The following is a 16,015-nucleotide window of genomic DNA, read 5'->3' as shown; positions in this document are numbered from 1 at the left end:
AGAACATCAATTGGAGAACATAAGATTTTTCAGGACACCTGCACAAAGTAGTTTCCTAAATAAAGAATTGTGTTGCTGGAGGTTTCATAGAGAAAAAAATACAAACCATTTTCATGTGTTTTGGACTTCCCCACAACTCCAGCAACACTGGTCTCAGCTAAAGATAGCTATAGGAAGAATATTTAAGATAACAGTCCCCTTTTCTTTTGAGATCTTATATTTACGTTTAAGAGCAGATACACTGGATGAGTTTGAAAACAAATATCTGTACAAAATTTAATTGACTCCGACAAGAAAATGGTGAAAAACTGGATTACTGTAGTTCACGACATTTACATGATTGAGAAGCTGACATTTATTTTAAGACAGGAAAAGGAAAGGAAAGGAAAAGGAGCAATGTTTAAATCTTGGGATCCTGGATTGACGATGTATTATCATTTAGAGCAGATACTTCCGCTCTCTACTTGCTAACCTCCTCAAAGTTATGTTAATATTACCTTATTTACTTACTTTCTTCATTGGTGTTGGGTTTTCATGTGTTACCAAAGAAAATTATAATGTGAAAGCTGTTGTGGTGTGAACAGCATGTACATCCCTGATTCCAAATAAAAATTTAAATAACAACAACAACAACAAAAGATCAAATAGGTGTTTATCCTTTGGAAAAATATATTTCCAACCCTAGATTGCTGCTCCGCAGATTTATAGACAAAAGACAACTGAACCTCTTCTGGCTGGAAGCACATGGTAGCCCAGTGACTTTCTTTATCTTATTTTGTCCTTTGTCACTTTTCTGGAAATCCTGTTTCGTCAACATACAACTTGATAGTTTTCAGATGACTGAGCTCTAAAATGCTTTGATGCTTTCTTGGTAAGGATGCCTTAACATGCCACAAGCAGATGACCTAATCTTCTAAACCCTCGGGCAGAGATTAATCAACAATCATGTGGCTTCCTTATGAGAATCTTAGAGTCCTTACACACACACACACACACACACACACACATATACAAACTCAGTGTCTAATTTTTATTAAACTAATAAAAGTTAGACACTGATTTTCTGTTCACTGTCTTACAGTGGTCCTCAGAGTGATCAGAAAATAAATGTTTGTTCCAGGTTAAAGTGGATGAATAAAGTCATTGTTTTATGAAGTTTTATGAAAGTGTTAGAAAAACAGATAACATGGTTTATACGCGTTAACTGATTTCACAGCTTTAAAATAAATACACAAGTACAATCTGCACACAGCATAACAACTAAAGAAGTGATGTTAAGTCTTTCTTTGCTTCTCAAACACACCATACAATGACTTCTCACAGCACATTTTCCTGTGCCTGTAAAGTGTAACGCTGCCATTCTGATATCATATGAGAGATGCATGATGCCAGACGCTCTCATGATGAGCTAAAAAATGTGACATTTTTCTGTGGAGAGGCCCTTGTTTAAATCCACCCTTATGCAAGCTGTAAATAACCAATAAAAACTCACACTACCACATGACACTGCCATATAAACCTCAGTCAGCTATGGAAGCAACCTTTCATAGTACATTTGCAGAAATGCCAACAAACCAAACAATTAATTTAATCCAGATTAGTGGGCTGATCCAGATCAGGATATGAGAGCTAACTTAAATTTATATCAGGTCAAATCCTGTCTTAATTCACAGAAGAAGAAGAAAAAGAATGGCATGAATTTAGAGGCTAATACTAGCAAGTAGTACACAGGAGCAGGCTCAATGCAAGGCAACTGGACAATCAGGTTAAGTACTAAATCCCACAGTATGTAAAAGATGCTGTATACAGTATCTGCATAATGTACCTAATGTATAAAATGTAAATCAAAGAATAGAAGAAAGCAAAAGGGAAAAAAAGCAGAAAACATACAAAAGAAAAACTTCAAATAGCTAAGCAAGTAAAAAACACAGTGAAACAATAAAAAGAAGAGGAGAACAGGAACAAGGATGCAGAGATTACAGAAATCTGCCTATATGGGTATGAGCGTTGATGTGTGCCTGCAAACAGAGAGAAATAGCTTCACAAAGATGTTGGAGGATACTCCAAAAAGACTCCAGTTACCATGGATACAAGGGGTTAGGTTCTGATGAAGAAAAATTACATACACAGACACTTAATAATCACTTCTGATAAAAGTGTGACTCAGGAGGTAGCGTGGGCCAAACTAACACTGTGAAGTTCTGGTAATCGGAAACTGATGGTTTGGTCCACGGCTCCAGCTGAAATGAACTGAACTGTCCTTGTGAGTAAGATGCTCTGTGAGTGTAGCTTGTAGTGTAAGGCACTGTGAGAGATCAATAACAAAGCAGTCCATTTACCATTTAGATGTTATAAGCCTAAAACCCAGTGTTTAGCAGTATGACAACCACTCCCCTACTATTGACAAAGACATGTCTGGGAAATCTTTGACCACATAAACTTGAATTGCTCCAGCACGTCTGTTCCATGGCCATAAAAGTCTGTTTACACCAAGCAGGCTCCAGGATGTTTGTGTGCCTAAAATATTTCACTCCACTTCTTTGCAGCTTCTTGCCACAACCAAACTGTTACTACAGATATAACCAACAAATTAAAGTTCGTTAGTTGTGTGACAGATTTGAAGCAGTTTATCTTGATACATTACCCAGTGTTAAATACTCAAAGTTAATTATATAAACAACCTATTTGATTTATTTTATTTATTTTTTAAAAAGTGAAAATTTCACATCATTAGAAAATAGCAAAAAAATAAATAAATAAATGGGATCCTCTGAAAGAGGTCAGTACTGTTTTCTTTGGCTAGTGCAGAATAAAATTAAAGATGTGTATTTGCATTGAGTCCTTTGGGTGTGTTGCATCAAGCGTATCGGGAGAACTTTCATACCATTCATGAGGTGAAGATGTTGCCAGTCTTTTTCAAAGCGAGCTGTTGTTGTAAGAGTAAAAATTTAATTAGGTTAAAAAAAATAAATAGGCAGAGATGACCAGAGATTTGTGTCTATGCTCTCTGGCTCAACACACCACATCGTGACGAAAAGCACAGACAGCAGTGTTATTTCATTATTCCGGCAAAAACTTCACACTCGCAGCATGGCACGTTACAACAAAAAGTGTTAAATAAATGAGCAACTTCAAGTGACTTCAGTCTGCAAGCTTTGGTTTGCTCCTCAAAAGCGCAACAAACTAAAATGTTCAACTCTAGTTTGGACCAAAGAGCCTAAACTGTTCCAATCGTTTCATAGTACACACCACCACTGCTCCCCTTTCCTTGTAAGATTCAGATGGCTTTGCCTCTTAGTCCTGCTGTGCATCCATTCTTTTTCAGTTCTCACACTGATCTGTCCTTTCATTATTTCAAGCAGCCAGAGCAGCTCATCTGCCTGTTGGAGTTGAGCTGCGGAGAGATGGTGTCGGGTACCACAGTTTTCAGGATGTCGTTTTCTGTGGCCATGATGTGCTTGACTAGGAAGTTTGCAGCTTCACTGATGTTGAGATTGTCCTATATGAGAGAGAAGAACTCATTAAAACAACGTCCCAGTTTTATTAACCTTGTGTCAGAACACTAACAGAGCATTAGAAGCATTTACAAGATCCCACCTTTATAAATGTGACCGATCGGACTGCTTTTACCATCACAGAAACACCATCATGTATGTACGTCTTTAAATAAATGCAGTAAACGTTCTTCTGGCTGCTCCACATAAGGAGTGGGTACATCTGTTTGTATAGTCTACCTCTGACACTTCTGGGCAAATCTGCACCTTATAAACTTTGACCTTTCAGAATGTCGAGTCTTGATGCCACAAGCAGCTCCAACACGTCAGTGTCAACAGCAGATGTGTAAGTGCATGCAATATTAGCAGAATTCAATGCAGCAGCATAAAAGTAAAACAATTTTATGGCGTTCTTCTGGAAATGTCGACAAACACACCGAGTACTGAGCGTGAACATTTTATTTAAACCTAGTAATTTAAATGGTCAAGATCGCAGAACACCAAATGCATGTATATCATAACTACAGCAAATTATATGGTGCCTAAAACACAAATTATCCAGCACATTAAGCAGGTAGAAAATGTATATGTCATCAAACTGAGGTTTTATAATGCCCACTCAAGAACAGAACTGAAAACAGTGGGGTTTTGATTGGAAGCAGAACTCCCCGTAGGATGTGGGAGTTTTTGAACACCAGACAGTTAACAATAACTTATGGAATTTCTTCTAACCCTGCACTGTAAATGTATCTCATGAGCATATAAAAGCCCAGTTAGCTCTATGGAGATGATCATTTCTGACTAAAGTGACCAGAGTGTGACTCAGAGATGGCTGGGATTCTTTCAATCCTAAACAGTGCTTATATTTTGAGAAGTATCCTTAGTTGCACTCTTGCTCGGGGTTGTATGTGTTTCTTAAATGGTTGCTCTGGGAAGCAACTGATTACTTTAGTTTGGCTTCTCTTCTGACACTCAGGAACAAAGCTAAAAAAAGCTCTGTTTCAGTCAGATAAGACTATTTTAAAATGACTGACTGATTAAAGGAGCACAATATAGTCAGCATTTGGCATCTAGGCTCTTGGCTCATTATTCCCTGCTAATATATTATATGTAAAATTAGGGAGAGATGAGTCAATATCCCCCAGGGCTTACAGTTGGGTGCTATGGTGCTGGTGGAGAAGGATGCAGGGAAGCTGTGGCTACATGTTGGTGGGAGAGATGGGAACTATAACAGCTTAAAAAGACTTCCAATAGGAAGGGTGTGTTTGTTATACGATGTTAGGAAAATGAGGTATGTTCTGTGTTTGTTTAAGAATCTGTTTCATTCCATACTTCGGAAATGACTAGCAAACTGTAGCAAACGTATTATAACTGTACTTTGGTCGCACCTTGGCAGAAGTCTCAAACCAACCGACAAAGCCGTGGTCCTTGCAAAACTGGTCCATTTTAATGCCATTGTTGGTCAGCTCCCTGCCCTGGTCACACTTGTTGGCCAGCAGCACGGTGGCGATGCTCTTTCCATTAGCCAGCATTAATTTAGAATCCAGATCTTCTTTCCACTTAACGACAGCCTCAAAGGTTGTTGGCCGTGTCACGTCGAACGCTATGAAGGCCCCCATGGCTTCACGGTAGTACACTCGTGTCATGTTCCCAAAACGCTCCTGACCTGTGATTCACAAACACAGACAAACACGGAGATTCATTCATTCGTAAGACAGCGTTGTTGTTGCCAGCATCAGATCCAATGACAGATTTTCATTGTTCTTCCTGCATGTTTGCAGCAAAACAACTAATACAGCTGACTGCAGTCAGCAGTGCCTGCATTCCCATGAAACAGCACATTCCTGTAGTCTTACCATCATGTCGCACATAAACATATGGCCAATGTGACTGCTTGATTTGCTTAATTTAGACATGCAATTTGCAAGTAGGTTAAAACAGCATTTATCCCTGTACGCATGTGAAAAATCTATATGGAAGATGTATGCACGTGGATGTACGTGGGTTCATCTGAGCTTGTGCAAGAAATGAAAATTAGAGGAGCAGGTTAGCTGTTAACAACACATTCCCTCAGAGATGCGTGATGCTGTCTAATTTGACTTGTTGGTCCGGAACAGAGCGCGTAGGTGTGTGCATCCTGCTTGCTGTGCAGGAAATGTCCTCTCAGCAGAAAAGTTAATACTAATGGATGGATGAGAGGCCACTTCTGGCTTTAATAAAAGCTCTCTGAGAAAGACAAAGTGTTGCCATTTGCCATCATAAGTAAGGGGAAATTGATAGCTTCCTCCTTTCGTGCAAGGCTGTATATAAATAATTGCCATTGTGTAAGAGAAGTCACAGACAGACGTGTCACATTTGTCACTTGACAAACTGTCATTCAGTACGCCTAGGGTGCGCTTTAAAGTTTTGCATGACTTCCAATCAAAGCATATGAAATGTATTCCCCGCATGATGAAAAGAGGATTAATGTTTCACTCCTCAGTGCCTATCTGCCCATCTGGATTAATTCAACCAGGTAGACAAACTAAATCAGATGTGACTTACTATATTTACTTGACCCTGACATAATCATTTAATTTAATGAAGAAAAATTAAACCCATAAGGCATGTACCTCTGTGTGTGTCTCACTTTGCTTGTTGTGACTGAGTAAGGTGGTTTTGTTTTTTATTAGGGCTACAAAACACTCCTGTAACTCCTTTAAATCTCCCTCACATGGCTCTAATCACATGATGCAACATCATACCTTAAATGAATGACTGAACAACAGTGTGCTGGTCTTGTCTAAGCAGTGTGTGTGTGTGTGTGTGTGTGTGTGTGTGTGTGTGTGTGTGTCAGAGAGCGAGAGAGAGAGAGAGAACGTGGGTTGTGTCAGATACCAGCTCTCCACAGTGACAGTGCATCTCTATGTTGTGAACGTTTCATAAATATAGAAGAGTCATGCCTCGTTGTCACTTAGAAGATACGTGTTATCTACCCAAAGGATCTTTTTTTCAGGAACTAAGCAGCACTGCTACAAATTTTCTAACTTTTTCTTCCTCCACTAGTTCTTTTACATTTCATATTTTAAAATACCAAAAGGAGGGAAAATGGTGTAAACGGCGTACAATACAGATCCCTTACACCCCCCATAAACTTTTGTGGAGGAAAAGCAAGTTGCCAGTTTATTTGGCCTGCTGTCACACCTACAGACAGATACAACACGTAACACACACTCAGCTTCTTCACTGCCCTACCTGCAATGTCCCACAGCTGGAGCCGCACCGTCTCTGAATCCCAGTTTAACACTTTCAGGGCGAAGTCAACTCCGATCGTAGCCCGGTAATTAGTGGAGTAGGTGTGGTGGACGTAGCGCCTGATGATGGAAGTCTTCCCGACCCCCAGGTCTCCGATGACCAGCACCTTATACAGGTGCTCTTTCCGGAGACTCTGCATACCATTGGAGTGTGAAGGATAGTTGGTCATCCCACCTGTCAGAGCTCAGCAGCGGTAGCAGTTTTCAGTAACTCTGACCTGGCTCGAGTGCGTTCCCCTGGTCTCCTGCGTGTCTTTCTCCGCCCTCCCTGTGGCGAGAGTGTGTGATTGCTGTGGGGCTGTGTTTGGGAACTTGTGACCTCGCCTCGCCACTCCGATGAGACGTCAGTGAAGTAACAAGACTTTGCGAGTGTCTGTACTGCCCCTTTATACAACGGGTTAACCGTTTACGTGCTGGCATCACAAGTTCGTCTGACCGTTAAATATTAACGAAACTATAAGCACTAACTTAACAAGAGCAATACCCGAATCTTGCTCTTAAAGAAAACAAAAATTACAAAACAGACACTGGTGCCGTTTTGTATTGCGGTAGGGTAACTGAGGATAACTTTTAATTAAGAACATCACGGTGTTCTAAACATGGACCAGCCAAGGAGCAGAGGTGGATAAGTGAGTCTGTATCAAAAATACTCTTAGTGATTAGTTTTAGCCAGTTAACAGAAACGGATTTATTCTGTAACTTCAAATTTGAACCACATTTGAATTGGATATTCATCTGTTTGGGTAGTTGCTATCTGTTCTCTGGGGGAATAAAACAAACAAAAACAAGTGCTGGCATATACGTACTTAGGTTGGTTGCAGAAGTATACAATGGATGCAATAATATTAAATGCTTTAATAGGATCTACATGGATGCATATGCAGTGAGACTGTGAATCTACTGTACATATGTTCCTGCAAACCCAGCCCTCATGCCTTCAAGCCACATTATGTTATTGTGTGAATATAAAATAGTCTGGAGGAGTGCGAGAATCATCAAATGCCTGTGCGTGAGCTCAGCCAAGAAATATATGTTTGCATTTTTATAGCAGTATGGATAGGAGGCTCAAAATAAATAAAAAAAATTTTTTTATGTTGCACAGCCTTTTAGAGTTTTCACATACTGAGCAAACGCAGAGCTTTATGTTGCTTCAAAATATTACAATGACAAAACTTTTATTTAACTTTACAAGTGTATAGTTTTAATTTCCCTTTGTATTGCTATTTGACCCCTTTGCAGAGTACAGCTGCAGCCTGCATAGCATTGACAAAACATGATACTATTTAGCTTTCTGTCTAGCCATAAAACAAAATAACAAAATACAGAGAAGGTTAAATTCTTAAAAACAATATCCATCATATTCCTGGTTTTTGATCATTTATTGCTCACACGTGTATTTACAAAAATGGCACAAACATCAGACCTAAAATACTATGGCTAAAATAGTTGCAAAGCTAATTGCTTGTTTGTCCAAAAGCCTCTTGTAGCCTTTGTTTTCTCAGAAGAGATAATTATACAATAAATAATTTTAAAGTGTTTTTGTGGATATTTTGTTGACTCCATGTGGGGGATTTTCACATACTACTCTAATTCAGGTGTTTTCAGTCCCATTGCCACAGGTCAGTGGTGGAACTGAAAAATTTTATATGTGTGCCACTCTTGCCCCACATATAAAATTTTTCAGTTCCACCACTGACCTGTGGCAATGGGACTGAAAACACCTGAATTAGAGATTAAGTGATGTAACCCAATACTTTTGTCCAGGTAATGTTTCTATATGAAGAATTTATATGTTGCAGAAATGTAGCATTTGTGGTTTATTGGTCTGTAAAACGTAGTAAATCAGAAATACAAATTATAATAATAATAAAAAAAATAAAAAAAACAATTGTGGAAATTGGATCAGAGCATATACAGGATTATTTACTCAGGTTTTATGTACTTGTATTTTATTTAATTGTTGGTTTATAGCTCAAGGTACTGAGAAATATATTAAAATTAAAAGTAATTGAAATCATCAACAGCTACAACTGCAAAGCTATACACACAAAAATAAATCAACAATTGCCACCTCATTCAAAAAAAAAAAAAAAAAAAAAAAAATCCTGAAAACACCTTTAGACAGAGATACATTTGCAAAACTTCTGGTTTGTACTGGTTTCTAATTAGTAACAAGAGAAGACATGGTTTAAACCCTATCCCTACTATTACTTTACTTTTCAGCTAATGAACTGACATATTTCATATTTGAATCTGTGTCAAAGATGGGGAAAGGCTCTGTTGTAGTCTTGCTCTACCTTGCAGCTGTATACTTGACTAAAGCTGGAGGGAAATTGAAAGGAGGTGGTAGATCCATCCTAGGAAGAGACAGAGCACAAATATTGACTTGTGGCTTTGTTAGACAGTTACTTAAATCTATAAAGCATGTGCAGGTATTGTATGCACATCTATTGGCTATTTTGACAGATATCACTATTTTTTATGTCTTTCACAGAAAAACCAATGTAAGCAGGCATAGGACATTTAAATGAACAGATAGTAAGACTTTTACCCGTTTTGATTTGAGGCTTTGATTTTATAGTTTAAATGTCGTTTATTATGACACAAAGAGGCAAAGAGCAGCAATGAACTGAAGACGCTCACCTGTCTTCAAACTTGTGGTTGCACTGTGACCACAAACTCTTTGCGCACACGTTTGCTTCCTGTGTTGACAGTCAGTGTATAAACCCCTGCATTAGCATCAGTCACCCACCAGAGCTCCAGAGATTCAGTCTCTGACAACAGTTCATCATTCTGGGGCAAAGCATGATTATGTAGCACATAAAAACCTTTTATTTTGAAAAGAAGTCAGAGTTAAATTCAGTTTTAAATTCCAAGTTTCCTTTACCTTGGTCCATCTGTACTGTGCGTTTGGAAATGATGTGCAGCGAATTGTCACATTTTCTCCATTATGGACTTTAACAGTGCCATTCACATCACATGTTATTTTAATGTCATCTATTGAGGAAAACATGAGATTAATTAGATTTGTTGATCACACAAAAAAAAATGTAAAAAAAAATAATAATTGAATAAATAAAAATCAACCAATTGAGTGATGTGAAAAGCACATTTTTGTAATATGTCTTCTGCCAGTGTTGTGATCACAACATCCCTTCCGCTGAACAGAAGAGTGTGTTGTGTCGTGTGTTATGAGACAAGTAATATGAAAAAGAAAACTGTCTTTTAGCAGAGCTCCTAGATGTGTTCTTTTCGTTCTTACTTGGATTTGCTGAGTAAATAACTGCTGAGATTGGCAGAGACTGAGTGCTCTGATGAAACCACAAGTAATGTGAAATATTTACAATACAGCATTAGATAGAAAGATGTTGTGTATTTCTATTTAAATATTAAATCCTGGGTGGTCTACAAAGTCTGGTTTAGGTACTTAGATATGGCTTTGTGTGTACTAGGTTCTCTTACCTTTGATTATTAGCTGTGTTTTAACCTTTTTGGATCCATCAGGAAAGGTGGCCATGTCACAAACATAGATGCCTTCATCCGATTTCTTCACATCAGAAAGTTTTAGATGGGAACCCAGGACATCTGTACCATTTTTCTCAATCTGGATGGTAATATTTTGCCAGAATAGATGGAATCCATAAAATTGGCTGTACAAAACCAGCTTTGTAGTTTTATTTGTTTCCTTACGCCATTCAATGCTAACAATCTTGTTATCAGTAGCACTTTTTAAAGTGCAGGGTAAGGAAACATTCTGGCCCACTACAGCTTCCATCTTTTCATAATGGAACAACTCAACACCCTGGATCCCTGTCAGACACATCAGATAGTGTTAGAAGTCAATATTGGTATCGAATACCCATCTTTGCTGATTCATCATAACACGCAGGCACGCACAAAAGGATATATACAGAATATAAAGAATTACCTTGACTGATAGGAGCAAGGAGCAGAAGAGTGAGAACCATTCTCAATACATTTCCAGTCATTTTCAAGGTCCCGATACTCATTATGGCCAATCAGGCTGAATGTATTGTGCCTAACTGAGGAAAGACAGAAACGATACACTGCCTGTTAACTGAGGTTTGAAAACCGGGCAGCACTAGCAGGATGGCTTGTCATTACACGAAGCCACACAGAGACTCATGTGTGTATTTCTGAAGCTTTGTGATTAAAAAAAAGTTAGTTAGTTGTGACAAAAAGACACAACTAACAAATTCAGAAAGCTGTTGATGTTTGATTTCAATTAAAACCACCTGTCTAACGTACATTCATGCTTCCTCTCTTTTTGATCCTCTAGTACAGGGGTGTCAAACTCAAATACACAGTGGGCCAAAATTCAAAACTGGAACAAAGTCGCGGGCTAACATTAATATTTACTGGAAAAAAAAAAAAAAAAAAATCTTCCCCCAGATATAAGAATGAATTTTTTCTTATGGACTCAAACAAGTTTTGCTGAAAAACTGAATATGGAACAAGCAAAGCTTAATACTAAACAAATATATATAAATATACAAGCTGTATAATACCAGTAGGCCAGCTCTAATAGTAATTTGGTATGGCTTCGCGGGCCAGAGTTAGACACCTATGCTCTAGTAATATTACTGACTTTCTCTTTCCACTGTCATGGTTAGTATGGCCATTTGAGGGGTTTGTCACTTGAGTGTAAAAATACAGCTATGATAAACATTATTTGTATACATCAGTGTATGCTTTTCAAAATAAATAAATATAAATATGCTAAAAACAGAAAGACAAAGAGTTACCCAAAATCAAGGTTTTAAAAAAAAAAAAAAAAAAAAAAGTTTTCACAGAATCCACAGATCTCAAGCTCAAGGGAGAGAGTCATCTGGGGACTAATATTGTGAAAGCTCTGTCACCTTTAGCTCTCAGTATTGTATGAAGCACAGCCAGCAGGCCCTGGCCATATCAGCTCAGGGACATGCTGGGGATGTATTGATGAAAATGTTCACTGAGGTACATTGGAGCTCGTTCATGCAGAGCTCCAAAAGTCAAGCTCTGGGTAGTTACCCAACAATGAGACTGTGGAGACTAGTGGCAGACGGGGACGGCTATACGGTGGGGGAAAGGGGGCAATGCCCTCTTAAACAAACGTCCTGCCCCCTTAAGTCAACTTTTAGAAGTTGAGAAAGAAAATAATAGATTAATAATAGATTACCCACAAACTGAACATGGACAAGATTTACTACAGTAGCTGAAAAATCCGCTTGAAAAGGCACAAACGAGATGATAGGTTTCACGTGTCGTTCGTTCTTTACCTCCGTGCACTCTTTGTACGCAGGCTACCACAGCACCCCCAACTAAACATCCTGCTAAACGCATCTTGCCTCCGCCTTCAAGTTGAACTGAAGTTGATAAAGAGCCCATGTAAAAGTATTGTGGTTAAGTTAAATCCAATTTATTAACCTACCTCTGAGATGAAGTGCAGCAGCGAAGAACGTACTTTCTCCTGTTTGACTACGGCAGGCAATGAGGTGCGTTTATTGTCTGTCTGTCAATTTGAGTTTCCATGAAACCGTGATAAACAGGTTGTTTTTTTTTTATTACTATGCCAACCCTTTTTAGTTTTTTAAGTACTGGCTATATTGAGAGGTCTTATTTTATTCTTACTTCATTTTGAAAATTTATTTGAATTAGGCCATCCAATTAAGATATATTTTATGTTGTTGGTTGTAAAGATCTGGATGGATATTTTATTTTAGTCTTCTATTTCTATTCTTTTTATTTTTCAAAACATTGTGAATTCTCTCTCTCTCTTTTTTAGAACCTACCCTTTTTAGTTTTGTTAATATTGGCAAAAGTGTGAAGTGTTATTGTTGGTTTTGAATATATTCGATATAGGCTATCCAATTGAGGTAAATGTCTTTTTTCTTTAGTTGTTAGAATCTGATGAGCAATGTTTTATTTTATTTTATTTTAGGTTTTTTTTTTTTGCTTTTCTGTTTTCCCCCTGACGGTTTGCCACCTTAACGTGGTCAGGGGGTTTGCATGCCATAGTGACCATAAAAGCTAGACCATCAGTAGCTTAGCCTTCAGGTGGGACACCCAAGTTGGTCAGGTCTTAGGGTAGAGGCCTGACAAAGTGCAATCCAATTACATGACAAAAACAGTTATCCAGAGTAGGACTGCCACGATATTCGACTAGTCATGATTACGTTGACTATCAAAATCGTCAACAACTAATTTAATAGTTTAAAGCTTTATAAGATCCTGAAAGACGCAGGAATAAGTAGTAGGATTTAAGAGTGTAATAACGGACTGAAACAGAAGATAGCAGCAATGAATGTACAAAGATGCCAGCTGCCGTTAAATGCCAAAGAAGAAGAAGAAGAAGAAGCAGTCTCTGGTATCGTAGAAGCTGTGTCCAAATTCAGGGTCTGCATCCTGGAGGCCGGATTTGAAGGCTGATTACGTTACAGCGAAGCGACGAAGGCTGTCCAGATTCAAAGGCTCCTCAATATGTGGCCGACAAATGTGTCCTCTTTTTCCCCAGATTTTAAGCATGGGTCTGGTGTATCCTTCGTGGCCCAACCTATCCCAGAATTCATATTGCGGCCCAGCCATTTCCAGTTTCCAGCAATGGCGGCAGCTACTTAGTTTTAATATTACCCTTTCTGGGTCACAAAATAAACTTTCAAGATATTTTTAAGAATGTAGCTGTGTAAACTTCAAATATCTGCTCGATTTATCAAGATATCACATATTTGCAAAAGTGCTCCGCCGTTTTCGGAGACGTCTGTTACCCACTAGCTTGATAGCTAGCTGGGGGTTCAAGGCTCACTAGAGCCGGCGAACTCAGGTTAAACATGATATATAAGTCACTCAGATAACTTCAAAATGTTATTGTTTGTTTTTTTCAGTCAGTGTTTTATTTGTTCTTGAATAAAACGGTTTGGCTGAGATTAAAGTTATAGTTTTCAATCAGCTGAATAAACATCAAACAGAAAACCGATTAAACAGAAGTGTGAGATGGTTGAGAATTTACTCCAGTGTCCTGTTATAAAAAGAACACACCAGCACAGCTCAGGTTTGCAAAATTACATCTGAACAATCATCTCTAGGAAAAATAACCTGTGGACAGGTTAGATCAATGTGGAGATGTTTGGCCATAATGGTACCACATATGAAAGAGAAGCAAAACGTGTATATCGACACAAACACCTGATAACAACTGTCAAGCACGGTGGTTAAGGACTGATGATTTATGCTCGTTTTGCAGCCACAGGACTTGGTAAACTCCTCTGTACATTCTACAGTCAAATGTGGGGCCACCTCTCCGACAGCTTTGCTGAAATTGGCTCATGCCAAGACAATGGTTCAAAGCACAGCAGCAAATCCACAACAAAATAACTGGAAAAAAAAAGAATCAAGATGTTGCACATTTCAAGCCTGGACCTCAATCCAATGAAAATGCTGTTAAACCTTAAGAAAGCTGTCCATAAACAAATGCATGCAAACCTTGTAAAGAACAGAAGAAGTGAGTCTTGGATATCTGAAAAATGTCTGGCACTCACATAATCACTGTGATTAGTGAATATGAATTACTGTCACTATTATTCCCAATTCTCTCATCATTTACAGTTAAATGAAAATAAAGAATAATCACTGATTTTTTTCTTCCAGAAAGAAATTAACGCACAGTAACCTGCATTCCTACTAAAATTTAGGAATGTAGTGGAGACTGGCTGCAAGCCAGTTAGAGCCCTAAGAAAGCTGTTTATTTACTTACTTTACTTTAAGCTTATTATGCTCCAACTATGAATAAACCTTGCCCGCTATCTTTTGAACTCGTAATCTCACTATAAATTTTTGGACTACAGTGTATGGCATACAAAATTATATCACGTTATTTAATAAAGAACGTCCTAGAAATGCCTTTTCCCTTAGGTTTATAAAGTATTGCAGCATGATTTGACAGAAAGGGTGCACACGATCCAGTTTTCAGTGTTAAAAAGAGATGCGACTCATTAAAACATTGGTTCTCCAAACTGTGGAGCAGCCACCTAATCCAGTAGGGAACAGAAACCCACCATAGGGATTTGGTCAGCCAGAGGAAAAATACACTGTGGAAAAAACTCAGTTGCCAAACCAAAACGACAATAAAAACATAAATTCCTATAAAATGATTGCCATTTGTTAGTACTAGTTGTGAGTTATACAGAGATATTACATTTTACTTCAACTTTCTAAATATTAAAATTTAATCACTATTGTCATATTCATTGTGAAGCATTTCTGCATTCCTTCATTGTAAATAAGAGCTATTAACAATAATTTACAAAGCGCTAGTTTTGAATGTAAACCTTTAATGCAGTAGAAGACCAAGCTGTGAATTAAATCTGCAAATCGGATAAAAAACATAAGACAACCATTCTCTAAATCATGTCAGAAAATAGTGGCATATATTATAATGAACCTGCACGACTGGTACAAGCTGCATGCATGCATATGTGGCGACTATCCATGAACATTTTTTTTTATATTGAAAAAACATACTGCACATTTCAAAAAAACATTAACGCATTCCTGTCTGTATGGAAAAATCAGACAAAAAAAGAAGCTAGGGACTGAAGCCAGACTGGAAATAGTAAAAAGAAAAAGGTCTGATAACCAGACATATGTTAGCTACCATGTCAGTATAATCAGTTACGTCTTAGAAGCTGAAAAGCTGCAAACCTATGAATCCATATTATTCTTGACCTTAAACTTCAGAGAGGCAAAAGTGCAGACAAAAAAGAAGAACAAAAAAAAAGCATACCAAATGAATTAAAATATTCAGGCATAAGAAATTTGAATAGGCTTACAGTAAGATTTTCAGTAGCATATTTTACATAACCACAAAGTAATTCAATGCACTGGCACACATATAAGTAAAAAGCAAGGCTTAAAAAAACTGTTTTTTAGTAGAAAGAAAAATCTGGCGCAATTTAAATTTGCTTCTCTCCTCCTTAAACTAACCTTAAAAGCACATCAATATCACTATTAGTATTGTTACTGTGCTACTGTATATATTCATAATAGTATTTTGACATTACGATATTAAAAAGTAAATCATTACAAACATACCTCAGAGAGTGTAAACAAATCCTGACATCATGCAAACTGGAGACATTTTGATCCGCCACATGACGACAGTCATTCAGCACGTTACAGCTGAACACATCCTGAGGTGGAAGATCAGTTTGGTCCACTACAGATCTTGAAACT

General features: G+C 37.9%; 2 protein-coding genes across 4 annotated transcripts; both read right to left on the bottom strand.

The window, feature by feature from the left end:
* Nucleotides 1-337: 337 nt before the first annotated feature.
* rab38b (RAB38b, member of RAS oncogene family) lies at nt 338-7,321 on the bottom strand. The gene is made up of 3 exons (XM_040033198.1): nt 6,729-7,321; nt 4,883-5,160; nt 338-3,499 (listed from the first exon to the last, which is right to left on the bottom strand). Exons 1-3 carry the CDS (start codon nt 6,955-6,957, stop codon nt 3,350-3,352), a joined length of 657 nt encoding a protein of 218 aa, XP_039889132.1. The 5' UTR covers nt 6,958-7,321; the 3' UTR covers nt 338-3,349.
* A 1,137-nt stretch (nt 7,322-8,458) lies between these two features.
* Nucleotides 8,459-12,328, bottom strand: LOC120734391 (nectin-3-like protein). 3 transcript variants are annotated; one of them, XM_040033195.1, is made up of 6 exons: nt 12,219-12,328; nt 10,716-10,830; nt 10,250-10,597; nt 9,675-9,784; nt 9,431-9,580; nt 8,459-9,144 (listed from the first exon to the last, which is right to left on the bottom strand). In XM_040033195.1, the coding sequence occupies exons 2-5, from the start codon at nt 10,795-10,797 to the stop codon at nt 9,437-9,439; spliced, it is 684 nt and encodes a 227-aa protein (XP_039889129.1). In that variant the 5' UTR covers nt 10,798-10,830; nt 12,219-12,328; the 3' UTR covers nt 8,459-9,144; nt 9,431-9,436. The 3 variants fall into 3 exon arrangements, with proteins under 3 accessions (XP_039889129.1, XP_039889131.1, XP_039889130.1); XM_040033197.1 differs by having other exon boundaries at nt 9,431-9,489; XM_040033196.1 differs by lacking the exon at nt 12,219-12,328 and adding an exon at nt 12,067-12,167.
* Nucleotides 12,329-16,015: the final 3,687 nt, after the last annotated feature.

The sequence above is a fragment of the Simochromis diagramma genome, unplaced genomic scaffold (assembly GCF_900408965.1).
Source record: "Simochromis diagramma unplaced genomic scaffold, fSimDia1.1 OVJJ01000216.1, whole genome shotgun sequence".
Taxonomy (NCBI): Eukaryota; Metazoa; Chordata; class Actinopteri; order Cichliformes; family Cichlidae; genus Simochromis; species Simochromis diagramma.
This window is presented reverse-complemented; position numbering and strand designations above follow the sequence as displayed.